This window comes from Lissotriton vulgaris, chromosome 6, assembly GCF_964263255.1.
Source record: "Lissotriton vulgaris chromosome 6, aLisVul1.2, whole genome shotgun sequence".
NCBI classification, from domain to species: Eukaryota; Metazoa; Chordata; class Amphibia; order Caudata; family Salamandridae; genus Lissotriton; species Lissotriton vulgaris.
Genome location: NC_141694.1, coordinates 1,562,192,014 through 1,562,206,403, shown reverse-complemented (window position 1 = coordinate 1,562,206,403; position 14,390 = coordinate 1,562,192,014). Strand labels below are relative to the sequence as shown.

The 14,390-nt window shown below is 50.1% G+C and overlaps 1 protein-coding gene across 1 annotated transcript in view; it reads right to left on the bottom strand.

Moving 5' to 3' along the window:
• The window catches only part of PCSK2 (proprotein convertase subtilisin/kexin type 2), an 838,444-nt gene that overhangs the window by 269,181 nt on the left and 554,873 nt on the right, over window positions 1-14,390 (bottom strand). The window contains exon 6 of the mRNA XM_086927732.1: window positions 12,089-12,165. Within this exon, the coding sequence (XP_086783858.1) occupies window positions 12,089-12,165 (77 nt within the window). The remainder of the gene's footprint in view (window positions 1-12,088; window positions 12,166-14,390) is intronic.

The window sequence follows — 14,390 nt, the reverse complement described above, 5'->3', positions numbered from 1 at the left end:
CACCTTGGCGTGAGTTTCCCTTCCACTTTTTGCTGGTGTGCCTCCGATGTTTTGCTGGTTTTCCGATACTCAGGGCACTGCGCCACGGCCGACCCATGCCGCAGTGCAAGTGCTCCCTACTGTAAATTGTACATGTGATTGATGTCCATGATTGGTTCATTGGATTTACTGTTAGCCCCTAGTAAAGTGCACTAGGAGTGCCAGGGCTTGTGAATGCCAATACTGCTAGTGGGCCTGCAGCGCTGGTTGCGCCACCCACAGAAGCAGCCGTAAGATGTGTCTGGGGACTGCCACCGCAGAACCCGCGTGCAGTCTCGTACTGTCATGCCGGCTGGGCAAGTACACCCACTCGCCAGCCCCTGAACCTTCCCTTGACTGCATATTAGTCACCCCTATGGTAGGCCTGCGGGCAGGGTGCATTGTAGGTGTAAGGTAGGACAAGCCCTGATGTGTGTGGCATGTCCTAGTAGTGACTTACAAATAAATTCGTATTTCACTATTGAAGGCTACCTGCTCCTCTTAGGCCAGAACGGGCTGCTGGAATTATTACACCCTATAATCCCAGCAGGCCCAGGGAGCATGGTAGAGAGTCATGTTCAGTATGCCTGAGCTCAGGATGATAAAGTATTTCTTTTAGTAAAGTTTATTTTCATATCCTGTGTTTGCAAATGCTACTTTTAGAAAGTTAGCATTTGCTTGCCTAACCATTTCAGCCCGCCTCTGCTGGTATGTGCATCTGACTGTCTGGGACGTGTGAGTGACAGGTGGTGAATGGGCAGATTACACCTTAGTGGGAGGTAGGAGTGGCTCTTGACTCAGAATCTTGCTGTGCTCTGCCACCACAATGCTGGCTCCACCCTCCTGGGGAGCGACTGATGACTCAGCCGACACCTGGCCCAGGAAGGGCGAAGCCCCATCAACAAGGTACTCTGGCAGCCCCTGTCCGCACAATGCTGGCTCCACCTCCTGTTGGGCGTCTGATGCGCCTGCCCCTCACACTGAAAGCAGAAGCCGGAGTACACCCACCAGAGTACTCAAGCACTGAAAGTGGCTATGCAAAGGCCCCCCTGGCCTGCGAGAACAAAAGAAATGCAGTATAAAAGTAGGAGCCCTGCTCCTTGTAAATTAGATCCTGTTTGTGCTACAGAAGGAACTCTGCCCGACGAGAAGGACCGGGAAGGACAAGGAAGAGTGCCGGCTCTTGCCTGTGTCTGGTGCCTTGCTGCAGAAGGAGAGGAAAAGGAAAGACTACAAGAAGACTTTTGCTTTGAGAAACTTTGTGCCAAACTCTGCTGAAAGATCTCCAAGGGCTTGCTGTTGAACTTGCCCCCTGACCAGCGCCCCAGGACCAGTGGGCGCTACATCCTGAAGAAAGCGACTGTGTGTGCTGCTTATCGCTGCAGTACTGACAGAGGGGTCTGGGAGCGCTGGGCAAGCCTGCCACGCTCCCGGTAACCAAGGCATCGACACCCCCCCGAACACCGTGACCGGGGCCCAAGGCAACAGCGAGAGCAACATGAGGTCCAGCCGCCGCTGGCCCGAACACCGTGACCGCACCTGCACCGGGAGCCCGAGAGCAAAGTGAAGGAGGACCCGTCCGGTCCAAGCTCCCGAATTGACTGCGCTTCGAGCCGTCAATCCACCTGCAAAGACGGACAGCTACCTTGTGATAACCCCCTCTGGTCGGTAGCCTGCCCGACAGCTCAGCTGTGAACGCACAGCTACAGCCGGCCCTTGGCTGGGTACGTCCTGCACTTGGGGACCGTACTGCCACTGGCCGCCACCGCACAGCCGCCGCCTCCAGGGTCGGAGCGAACGACGAGGAAAGGACCCTGCCGCCACAGAGCACCGCCAACCCGGATGACCCGGGACCTGTCCGGCTGAGAGCCGCAGCGAACAGCGACCCCGGAAAAGCAACACGACGTGGGACAGCTCCCCTGGAAACCGCCCGCTCCACAAGAATTTGAAAGGTACTGTGTTGTATCCTCACGGTGCGAGCGACCTGCAACTCGAGCTCGCACCGCGCTTTCTGCTCCCAACGCGAGCCGCCTCTGAAACCGAGGCTCGCACAGCTCCTGGCCCTCGAGGCCCACGCAGAGAGCGCATTGAGGCGCTACAAGACACTGAACCTTGTCGAACCTGGGCAGAAGGCCCAAAAGATGGCTTATTGGTAAAAGAGAACTGTGGCAACCTGAACTTAAGTAAACTGGAACTGCTAGTGGAAGAGTGACAAACTGTATTTACAAACCTGCTTGAAATCTATATAAAGATATATATTTTTACAAATACAGTTTGGTGTCATTGTGTGGTGGGTTGGTTGTGATGGTGTAATATTGCAAATGTTTAACCCTATGTGCCCCAAAGATTAGCCGAAGACTGCTTAAGCCACACTACCTAGAGGGTAAGCAGAGGTTGTCTGGAAGGTAACCCTCAGCCCTGACGAGGAAGAGAGAGTCCCTGCTTGTCCTTAGTGTTGCACTGCGCCAACTAGAGACTCCCCCTTCCTACATTGGACGCAGCGGTGGGGATTTTCGAATTTACATTTGCAGTGTCTATACCTTAACTTCTGACCATTGCACAGTGATTTCAGTCCAGTTACTTGGCCACAGGTTTTGTTGTAATTTTGCTGAGAGAAGATCCCTAGCGAAGAAACCATGCCGGGCACGAAGAGCCTGGATGGAGCGGAGTCCACGATCTCTGAGATGTTGGAGGTGGAGTGGGACGCCGCAAAACTGGATAAATACACCAGAGTTGAACTGAAGTTTTTTTGTAGGAAACTCAAGGTTCCGCACGCCGGTTGCAAGAACAAGTCAGAGCTCTACAAGGCCCTGAAAGCCTGGATAGAGTCCAGAAAGGCCCCGGAGGATCAAGATGCCCTCGCGGAGCAAGATGCAACTGAGGAGCAGAATGCACCTGGGGATCTGGTGGATCTCGAAAGGCAAGACAGCGTGAACAGCTTTGGTAAAGGCCTGTCGCCAGAGGAGCTGGCGGACAGGAAGGAAACAAGGGATCATGAAAGGAAGCTGGCAGAATTAAAAATCCAACTGGAGCTTGAAACCAAAAGAATGGCGCTGGAAGAGCGAAAGCACCAAATGGATTACGAATTGAAAATGAGGGAGATGAGTCTAAAGGAGAGAAACTTGGATCATTCTCCCTCTGGTGGCAGCACAACGCTGGTGCAGGTAGAGGCAAGAGTGCACATTCCTAAAGACGTAGTTAAAGAGTTCTTTAAGGGGGATGACATAGGACAGTGGTTTAGGGCATACGAGGTAGCCATGTCCTCCCACCGGGTCCCTGACAAGGATTGGGGAGCGGGGTTGTGGGGAAGGTTCCTTAGCGAAGGGCGAGATACCTTACTAGATTTGCCCGTTGAAAATCAGAGATCCTATTCCCACATGAAAGAAGCTTTAATGAACAGGTACGGGCTTACCCCTGAAATGTATAGACAGAAGTTTAGGGGATGTACTAAGCGGCCTGGGAATACGTATGTGGAGTATGTGACTTATTTTTGCAGAGCACTGGATGGTTGGGTGAAGGGTAGCAAAGTGAATGATTTTCAAGGTCTCTTTGATTTAATTGCATGGGAGCACTTGTCTGATCACTGTTTTCCTGAGTTGCGCCAACACCTGATCGATAGCAAGCTGTCCAACCCGAGGAAGCTTGCTGAGGAGGCGGACCGCTGGCTCAGCACCAGGGTCCACAATGGTCCAGTGGGAGACTCCGCCAAGAGTGGGCAGGGTCTCCAGCAGAAGAGTGGGGGGGACAAGGGAAAACAGAAAGGGTTCCAAAAAGGCCCCCAAAGTAATCCCAAAGGGGACTAGCAGAAAGGTCCTCAGCCTCCCCCACCCCCAAAGCAGAATGGGGCCCGACAGGTAAGCCTGTTCCAAAGGGGCCCTTCAATTGTTTCAAATGTGGCGAGCCTGGGCACATATCCAGTGACCCCAAGTGTCGCCTGTTTGGAAAACCCGCACCCACTGGTGCTCCGCCCCGTCAAGTGACTAGTGTTCACTTAGGAGAAGAAGTGATGGTCCCGGGGGGTGGAGATCCCGTTCACATGACCCAAGTCTCGCTAGGAGACAGTGAGATGATCCCTACAAACTACCGGCCCTCTAACACTAAGAAATATGGGCAGGTGGTGATCATCAATGGTAAGGAAGCTGAGGCTCTTAGAGATACAGGAGCCAGTGTGACTGCAGTGAGGCAGCACCTGGTGTCTCAAGAGCAGGTTGTACCCCATGCCTACTGTAGGGTTATCAATGCTGATAATTCAGAGAGTCAGTGTCCGATGGCTCAAGTTCCCTTCGAGTGGGGGGGGGGGTCTCTGGTACTCTGCAGGTCTGTGTGAGGAAAACCATGCCTGTTGACTGTTTGCTAGGGAATGACTTGGAGCACTCCCCTTGGGAAAAGGTGGAGAAGACGACTCACCTGCGGATGGTGGGTCTGCCTGACTGGGCGTGCGTGACCACCCGGTCAATGGCAGCCAGTAGGGGTGATCAAGAGGTCCTGGAGCCTGAAGGAGAGGCCCAGGAACCAGCCTTAGGGAGAAGGCGCAGGGGGCGTGGGAAACCGGCCCCTGAAGTTCCCACGGTCCAGGAGGAAGCAGACCTTGAGGGGGATGCCCTGGAGCCTACAGGGGAACAGATTGCCGAACTGGGGGACCTGCCTGAGCTGACCCATTGGCAGCAAGAAGGAGGACCCTCCAGGGCGGAATTCTGCAAGGAGCAGAAAGAATGCCCCTCTCTCGTGGGTATGCGGCAGCAGGCTGCAGACCAGGCCAATGGTGTTCAGGCCAAAACACATTATGTGTACTGGGAGAACGACCTCCTGTATTCAGAGCCTAAGGCTGCTGAACCTGGGTCAGCCCGTGTGCTGGTGGTACCCCAGAAGTTCAGAGCCTTCCTACTGGGTCTGGCTCACGATGTGCCTTTAGCAGGACATTTGGGGATGGACAAGACCTATGACAGGCTTGTCACCCACTTTTACTGGCCCCAAATGCACAAGAGCTCAGACGCTCATTGTAGAACCTGTCCGACTTGCCAGGCAAGTGGGAAGAGCGGAGGAAGGAACAAGGCTCCCCTCCAACCCTTCCCTGTGGTCGGTACGCCATTCCAGCGAGTGGGTATTGACATTGTAGGGCCTCTGGACCCCAAGACAGCCATGGGCAACAGGTTCATCCTGGTCTTGGTGGATCATGCCACCCGGTACCCTGAAGCCATCCCTCTGAGGACAGTGACGGCCCCCGTGGTGGGACGTGCACTGATGGGAATTTTCTCACGAGTAGGATTCCCTCTAGAGATGGTGAGCGACAGGGGGACCAACTTCATATCCAAGTATATGAAGTCCCTTTGGCAAGAGTGTGGTGTAACTTACAAGTTCACCACGCCTTACCATCCCCAAGGTAACGGGTTGGTTGAGAGATTCAACCGAACCCTGAAAGGCATGATCATGGGCCTAGAAGGTCCGATGAGGTGTAAGTGGGACGTCCTCTTACCATGCCTGCTCTTTGCATATCGCGAGGTACCACAGAAGTCCCTAGGGTTCAGCCCCTTTGAACTGCTGTACGGTCACCCCGTGAGAGGACCACTGAGTTTGGTAAAGGAAGGCTGGGAGCAATCTCCCAGGAAACCTCCCCAGAATGTATATAGCTACATGCTGGCCTTCAGAAACCAAACCAGGCGCTTCAGACAACTTGCCGAGGCAAATCTGGAAGCAAGCCAGGAGGAGATGAAGCGGTGGTACGACCAGAATGCCACTCTGGTCGAGCTTCAGCCTGGACAAGAGGTGTATGTCCTGGCCCCAGTGGAACCCTGTGCCCTTCAGGATAAGTGGACAGGTCCATTTGAGGTTGTGGAGCGCAAGAGCCCAGTGACATACTTGGTGGACATGAAGACGCCCAGGAACCCTTTGAGGGTCAACCGCCTCAAGCCCCACTTAAGAAGGTCCGAAGTGGGCATGTTGTTGGCAACTGATGATGGAATGGAGGAGGAGTCGGAGCCTCTTCCTGACCTCTTAGTGGCCTGTGAGAAAGACGGGTCAGTGGATGGAGTTAACCTCTCACCCACCCTGACCCCCGAACAACAGGAAGACTGCCGCCAGCTGCTGGGGCAGTTTCCAGATCTGTTCTCCCTGGTTCCGAGTGTTACAGATTGGTGCGTCCATGATGTGGACACCGGAGACAGCTTACCTGTGAAGCATAAGGCTTACAGAGTGACTGACAGGGTCCGGGCCTGCATCAAGGAGGAGGTCTCCAAGATGCTTGCCCTTGGGGTGGTTGAGTCTTCCAGCAGTCCTTGGTCCAGACCCGTGGTCTTGGTCCCGAAGGCTGCTGCGCCGGGAGCCACACCCGAACTCCGGTTCTGTGTGGACTACAGAGGACTCAATTCAGTCACGAAGACTGACGCGCACCCCATCCCCAGAGCTGATGAGCTCATTGATCGGCTAGGGGCTGCCCGGTTCCTCAGTACGTTTGATTTAACGTCTGGGTACTGGCAGATCGCCTTGACCGATGGGGCAAAGGAGAGGTCAGCATTCTCTACACCAGATGGGCATTTCAGTTCCGGGTTATGCCATTTGGAATGAAGAATGCCCCTGCCACCTTTCAGAGATTGGTCAACCAGGTGTTGGCTGGACTGGATGAGTTCAGTGCCGCCTACCTGGATGACATCGCGGTGTTCAGTGGCACCTGGCCAGAACACCTGCGACACCTCTGGGAAGTGTTGATGGCCCTGTGCAGAGCAGGCCTCACAATCAAGGCAAGCAAGTGCCAGATTAGGCAGGGTTCAGTGGTGTACTTGGGACACCAAGTGGGGAGTGGCAAGGTAGCACCCTTGCAACCCAAAATCGAGACCATCCTGGCTTGGGAACCCCCCAAGACCCAGACTGCAGTGAGAGCCTTCCTGGGGCTCACTGGGTATTACAGGAGGTTTGTCAAGGGCTATGGCACGTTCGTGACCCCCTTGACAGAGCTGACTTCGAAGAAGCAGCCCAGGAATGTGATTTGGACTGACACCTGTCAGAAGGCTTTTGACACCCTGAAGACTGCCATGTGCACGGCGCCCGTGCTCCTGGCTCCTGATTTCTCCAAGGAATTCGTAGTGCAAACAGACGCTTCAGAGCATGGTGTAGGGGCTGTTCTTTCACAGATGACTGAGGAGGGCTTTGACCAACCCGTAGCCTTCATAAGTAGGAGGTTACTTCCACGGGAAAGTAGGTGGAGTGCAATAGAGCGTGAAGCATTTGCTGTGGTCTGGGCGCTGAAGAAGCTAAGACCCTACTTGTTTGGGTCTCACTTCCGAGTTCAGACGGACCACAGGCCCCTCAGATGGTTGATGCAAATGAGGGGTGAGAACCCGAAACTGTTGAGGTGGTCCATTTCTCTACAGAGTATGGACTTTACGGTGGAACACCGCCCTGGCACAGATCACGCCAATGCTGATGGTCTGTCCAGATTTTTCCGCCTTAGTGATGTGGAACTCCCTGGGGAAGGGTAGTTCCCCCCACATTTCAGCTGGAGGGGACACATGTTAGACCTGGCACCTTGGCGTGAGTTTCCCTTCCACTTTTTGCTGGTGTGCCTCCGATGTTTTGCTGGTTTTCCGATACTCAGGGCACTGCGCCACGGCCGACCCATGCCGCAGTGCAAGTGCTCCCTACTGTAAATTGTACATGTGATTGATGTCCATGATTGGTTCATTGGATTTACTGTTAGCCCCTAGTAAAGTGCACCAGGAGTGCCAGGGCTTGTGAATGCCAATACTGCTATTGGGCCTGCAGCGCTGGTTGCGCCACCCACAGAAGCAGCCGTAAGATGCATCTGGGGACTGCCACCGCAGAACCCGCGTGCAGTCTCGTACTGTCATGCCGGCTGGGCAAGTACACCCACTCGCCAGCCCCTGAACCTTCCCTTGACTGCATATTAGTCACCCCTATGGTAGGCCTGCGGGCAGGGTGCATTGTAGGTGTAAGGTAGGACAAGCCCTGATGTGTGTGGCATGTCCTAGTAGTGACTTACAAATAAATTCGTATTTCACTATTGAAGGCTACCTGCTCCTCTTAGGCCAGAACGGGCTGCTGGAATTATTACACCCTATAATCCCAGCAGGCCCAGGGAGCATGGCAGAGAGTCATGTTCAGTATGCCTGAGCTCAGGATGATAAAGTATTTCTTTTAGTAAAGTTTATTTTCATATCCTGTGTTTGCAAATGCTACTTTTAGAAAGTTAGCATTTGCTTGCCTAACCATTTCAGCCCGCCTCTGCTGGTATGTGTATCTGACTGTCTGGGACGTGTGAGTGACAGGGCTGGGGGATGACAGGTGGTCAATGCGCAGATTACACCTTAGTGGGAGGTAGGAGTGGCTCTTGACTCAGAATCTTGCTGTGCTCTGCCACCACAATGCTGGCTCCACCCTCCTGGGGAGCGACTGATGACTCAGCCGACACCTGGCCCAGGAAGGGCGAAGCCCCATCAACAAGGTACTCTGGCAGCCCCTGTCCGCACAATGCTGGCTCCACCTCATGTGGGGCGTCTGATGCGCCTGCCCCTCACACTGAAAGCAGAAGCCGGAGTACACCCACCAGAGTACTCAAGGACTGAAAGTGGCTATGCAAAGGCCCCCCTGGCCTGCGAGAACAAAAGAAATGCAGTATAAAAGTAGGAGCCCTGCTCCTTGTAAATTAGATCCTGTTTGTGCTACAGAAGGAACTCTGCCCGACGAGAAGGACCGGGAAGGACAAGGAAGAGTGCCGGCTCTTGCCTGTGTCTGGTGCCTTGCTGCAGAAGGAGAGGAAAAGGAAAGACTACAAGAAGACTTTTGCTTTGAGAAACTTTGTGCCAAACTCTGCTGAAAGATCTCCAAGGGCTTGCTGTTGAACTTGCCCCCTGACCAGCGCCCCAGGACCAGTGGGCGCTACATCCTGAAGAAAGCGACTGTGTGTGCTGCTTATCGCTGCAGTACTGACAGAGGGGTCTGGGAGCGCTGGGCAAGCCTGCCACGCTCCCCGTAACCAAGGCATCGACACCCCCCCGAACACCGTGACCGGGGCCCAAGGCAACAGCGAGAGCAACGTGAGGTCCAGCCTCCGCTGGCCCGAACACTGTGACCGCACCTGCACCGGGAGCCCAAGAGCAAAGTGAAGGAGGACCCGTCCGGTCCAAGCTCCCGAATTGACTGCGCTTCGAGCCGTCAATCCACCTGCAAAGACGGACAGCTACCTTGTTATAACCCCCTCTGGTCGGTAGCCTGCCCGACAGCTCAGCTGTGAACGCACAGCTACAGCCGGCCCTTGGCTGGGTACGTCCTGCACTTGGGGACCGTACTGCCACTGGCCGCCACCGCACAGCCGCCGCCTCCAGGGTCGGAGCGAACGACGAGGAAAGGACCCTGCCGCCACAGAGCACCGCCGCCCCGGATGACCCGGGACCTGCCCGGCTGAGAGCCGCAGCGAACAGCGACCCCGGAAAAGCAACGCGACGTGGGACAGCTCCCCTGGAAACCGCCCGCTCCACAAGAATTTGAAAGGTACTGTGTTGTATCCTCACGGTGCGAGCGACCTGCAACTCGAGCTCGCACCGCGCTTTCTGCTCCCAACGCGAGCCGCCTCTGAAACCGAGGCTCGCACAGCTCCTGGCCCTCGAGGCCCACGCAGAGAGCGCATTGAGGCGCTACAAGACACTGAACCTTGTCGAACCTGGGCAGAAGGCCCAAAAGATGGCTTATTGCTAAAAGAGAACTGTGGCAACCTGAACTTAAGTAAACTGGAACCGCTAGTGGAAGAGTGACAAACTGTATTTACAAACCTGCTTGAAATCTATATAAAGATATATATTTTTACAAATACAGTTTGGTGTCATTGTGTGGTGGGTTGGTTGTGATGGTGTAATATTGCAAATGGTTAACCCTATGTGCCCCAAAGATTAGCCGAAGACTGCTTAAGCCACACTACCTAGAGGGTAAGCAGAGGTTGTCTGGAAGGTAACCCTCAGCCCTGACGAGGAAGAGAGAGTCCCTGCTTGTCGTTAGTGTTGCACTGCGCCAACTAGAGACTCCCCCTTCCTAAAACTGCTTTTCTGGAAGGACTGCTTTTCTGCTGGTTGACTTCTTCCTACTGCTCCTTGACTCTGCTGAAGGACAGCTGGAATCTTCCTACCCTCCAAGTAATCTCCAAGAGTTTGCTGGCTTCCTTCCTGTTTTCTGCAGTCTCAGGGACACAACAGATTTTGTACAATCCTGGTGGTTCTGTTGGACTCCACCTTCTGTGAGTCCTTCCCTTGACTAAGGTGCACCCTCCAAGTTCTGGCATCAGAAGTTGGTTCTGTAGGTGCTTTGCTACAAAACTGAACTGATGCATCACCCTTCGACGCAGATGCTGAGACTGTTCGACAACAGCGGTTATACAGTCTGCGCTGCTCGACAATGACATATTGCTGTACCTATTGAAATAAGATTTATAAAGGGCCTTTGTCAAGTTGTGTTGAATATATTTTTGCAGAGTTTTATATACTGCGAACCTGACCTGAACCTGAGGGTATCAGAGTGCTTTACATGAGCACCAGTTGCATTACAGACAAACACACTAATTTTGCCAATTCTGGTTAACCAGATAATCACCACATACAGAAGTCAGAACATGTGCACTAGGAGACGGATTATCGGGTCACCCATTGACCAAGAGGCCAATTTATGCTAGCAAATTACAGTTTACAAAGTAGGGAAAATACAGAAGTACCACACAAAGAGATGTTTTCCTACAGGCTACTAGACTAGTGCTTACCTAATAAAAATGTTTTATGTGTTCGTGACTGAAGCAGGATAATAGCCTTTAACTTTCCCAAACGACGGAGGAAGCCTCTGAGGACAGATTCATTCTGTACATCTAAGAACATGTTGATCAATAATGGATACCTAAGATCATCACCTTACTAGGTCGGCTGCCTAAAGAGTGCCCTCTAAGTTTGGAGGCTAGCATGCAGTACAGTCCCAAATGAATAACTTCAATAATGGAGTTGTTGAATTTTATGTAGGTATTGTACATCCATGATTCTATCTAGTCATGAATATTTTGTAACTCACCCTGGGACAGTGTTTTTTGACCATATGATATAAATGTGTGTTTTTTAATTGGTACGCCAGGCTGTGAATTCCTAAAGGTTTTTAGTGATGGGTCCAAAGAGGGCAGGGGACAGTGATAAATCCTCAGGCATCTCAACAAGAGGTGAACGTCTCGTGGAAGAAAGGGGCCAAGTTATACCTATTGTTACCAAGGCAGTAAAAAAGACATGTCCCAACATTGGCATCTGGGTCATCATGGGCCAGTGAAGACAGTCTCAGTCTTCTTAATAAGACAGAATGGTCCACCATGTCAAATGCGGCAGATATATTTTAGTAAGCAGTCTGCTCTTTCATCAATTTAGGAAAGCACATCATCTTAAAAGCCTAAATTGCACTTTCTGGCCTGTGTCTTGGTCTAAAGCGCGGCTGAAGAGGACAGTATTGATTGTTATTGTCAAGATGTTTTTCAAGTTGGAGCGCAATGTCCTTTTCAAGTACCTGGACAAGAACGAACAAATTAGTTACTGATCTTTAGAAAGCTGACATGATACTATATAATATGAATGAGCTCGGCAGCGGGCGGCTCAGAAGAGTGACCACTCCTAGCGAACTGCCAAATCACCCACGCTCCTGCTTAAAGTGACTTCCGATAAAACATCGGGCACATATCTTTCTTACCTAAAGCTAATGAAAGGTGGAGATCTTAGTTTCTGACTGACTGATTTATGCCCTGCCTTCTCAAGCTTGCAGGCTCCAGTGGTTATTAATTTTGAGCAAGGGAATCAGAGCTTCTCCAGGGAAGATTGACACAGTAGGAACTCCCTTGAGGTGGACATACATCAACAACAAGACCTATTGGAATGAAGGTGAGCCTTGAAAGAGGGCCTATATTATTTTGTAAATTCCAGCAATGGCATGAGTGACTACTGGTTATTGCTAGTATCAAGAAGGTCCCTGGTGTAAAATACGCTCTAATGAAACAATAGGAAAACAAACACAATCTTGGAAGTATCTATTTGCCCGACTGTGCCACACGTACCTGTTAAACCAGTCATCTGTGTAACGGGGGTACGGGTATGGGTCATTGCTGCTGAAGTCATAGCTTGCTTCTGCATTCTAAAAGGTAAAAATAGTTCACTAAATCTGCATTACATCATCAATTAAATGCACAAAGATTAAAAGCAAGGTAAACAGAAAAGAACAAAGTGCAAACAAAATACAAACCACTAAATTTTGGAAAGGCCCCTGCTTTTACATGTAGTTCTGCTCTTAGATTCTGTACATCCACTTAATAGGAGAGATTAAATTGGGCAAGAGATTGTTCCTTCTTCCCTTCATCATCAGTCTTAGTAATGTGCTATGTGGAGTCAAAAAGAGTGTGTAATGTTTTCATCTTACCTTTTTTATTTTCTTACCACCTGTGGTTCTAGTTCTAGGTTCACAGTGGCTTTTAGTCGTCTTATTTCTTAGTATGTTGTGTTCTATTTCCTAGTCTGCTTGCCTCCATTACTTTCTCCAATGCATATTTCCTTTTGGCAATTTATTCTACGCTTCCTTAACTCACAAGTTTATCTTTCCCATCTTCCTAACACAGCTAAGTCTACTCAATATTTTGCATTTTTGACAAAGGTATAAATCACCTGCAGTGGCTCAAAGGGTGATGTTTTCACAGTTAGAAATAATTTCTGTAAAGATACCTAATAATGGATCACTAGTGAGTTCTTTAAAAATGGGCCAGTGAAATGAATTGCATAGTATGAAGCTAGTGTTTTATCTTATCTAAATTGTGCAGGATCGCGCCCCTCTATAAATCATGCATATTTTCTCGATTCTAATTTGATTCAGAATACATTCCATGACCATTAGACTTAACACTCATGCGTTTACAAAGGATGTATGTCGTTACAACGCATACTTTTACAACGCATACCTTTACAACGCATTTTTTACTCCGCAACATCCATTACAACGCATGTCATTACAACGAATTCTCAGAAACTACCTTTAGAATGCATTACACTACAACGCATACTACATTTACAACGCATACCATTACAACGCATACCATTACATTGCATGTATGGTAAGTATTGGATAGTGTAGGGGTAAAATGTATTATTCTAACTACAGGGAGTGCAACAGTAGGGTAAGTGTTGGATAGTGTAGGGGTAAAAATTACTATTCTAACTCCAGGGGGTGCAACAGTAGGGTGAGTTTTGGATAGTGTTGGTATGCGTTGTAATGGTATGCGTTGTAATGACTACGTTGTAATGACATGGGTTGTAGTGGTATGCGTTGTAGTGACATTCGTTGTAATGGTTGAGTTGTAATGGCATGCGTTGTAATGGATGTTGCGTTGTAAAAGTTTTGTTGTAAAGGTAGTGCGTTGTAAAAGTTGCGTTGTAAGTGTTGTTTCCCGTTTACAAAGTATGCCTTAATCCAACAGGCATTCAAATGTATGGATTTTTACACCACAGTCAATTGGTATTGTCTGATATTCATTTGTGGGAGTATGTATAGATACATTTGTGGGGGTAACTCCTAACCTCTCATTAAAAAAACATGTTTTCCATTTTTTCGGGGGGGGGGGGAACAACCTACCAAACCAGCCATTTTTATGGACTCCTTTCCTCCCTTTGTCACTACCCGCCTCTGAAACTTAAAAACCTGCTACCTTTGTTTACTTTTGCCTGCCCTAAATCCCTAGAAACTACTTAGCTCCCTTTACCTCTACCCTCCCTTACACTTACCACCCTGACCGTGTATGCATCCCGTAACCCTTACATCCTTTTTTAAATAACATAGAAATTGTGACATTAAAATATTTTTTTACCAGGGTGGAAAAGTACCATGTAGTAAAGTAACAAAAAAGGGATTGTGTGGTACTTACCTGTGTGGTATTCTCTGCGTGGTAAATGCACCTAGGGCCACGATAAATACATTCATCAAAGTGATGCTGATTTTCTACCTGTGCTACTTTGTGCAAAGGTGGTGGTATGGCGATTGTTTACTTGGGATGATACATAATTTGTCGATTCACCATGTATGATCTACTTCTTAACACATGTCCACCAGAATGTTACCTAATGTTTTTATCTGTCATCGATTTGTAAAGAGTATTATTGACCAAACTCTTGTTTTACACTTACTTGAAACTTATTTAGACTAAGTAAAATTTACTCATGGCTATTGAGAGGTCCCGCCCTGTTCTCCTGTTTCTGACGTCCACAGATAGCTGGCGCCCATATAATTGATAGACCCTCTCGCATTTTTCACATTACTATTTTCGGAACATGAACAACAGACCCTAATATCATACAGATTTTTTTCACAGATTTCTT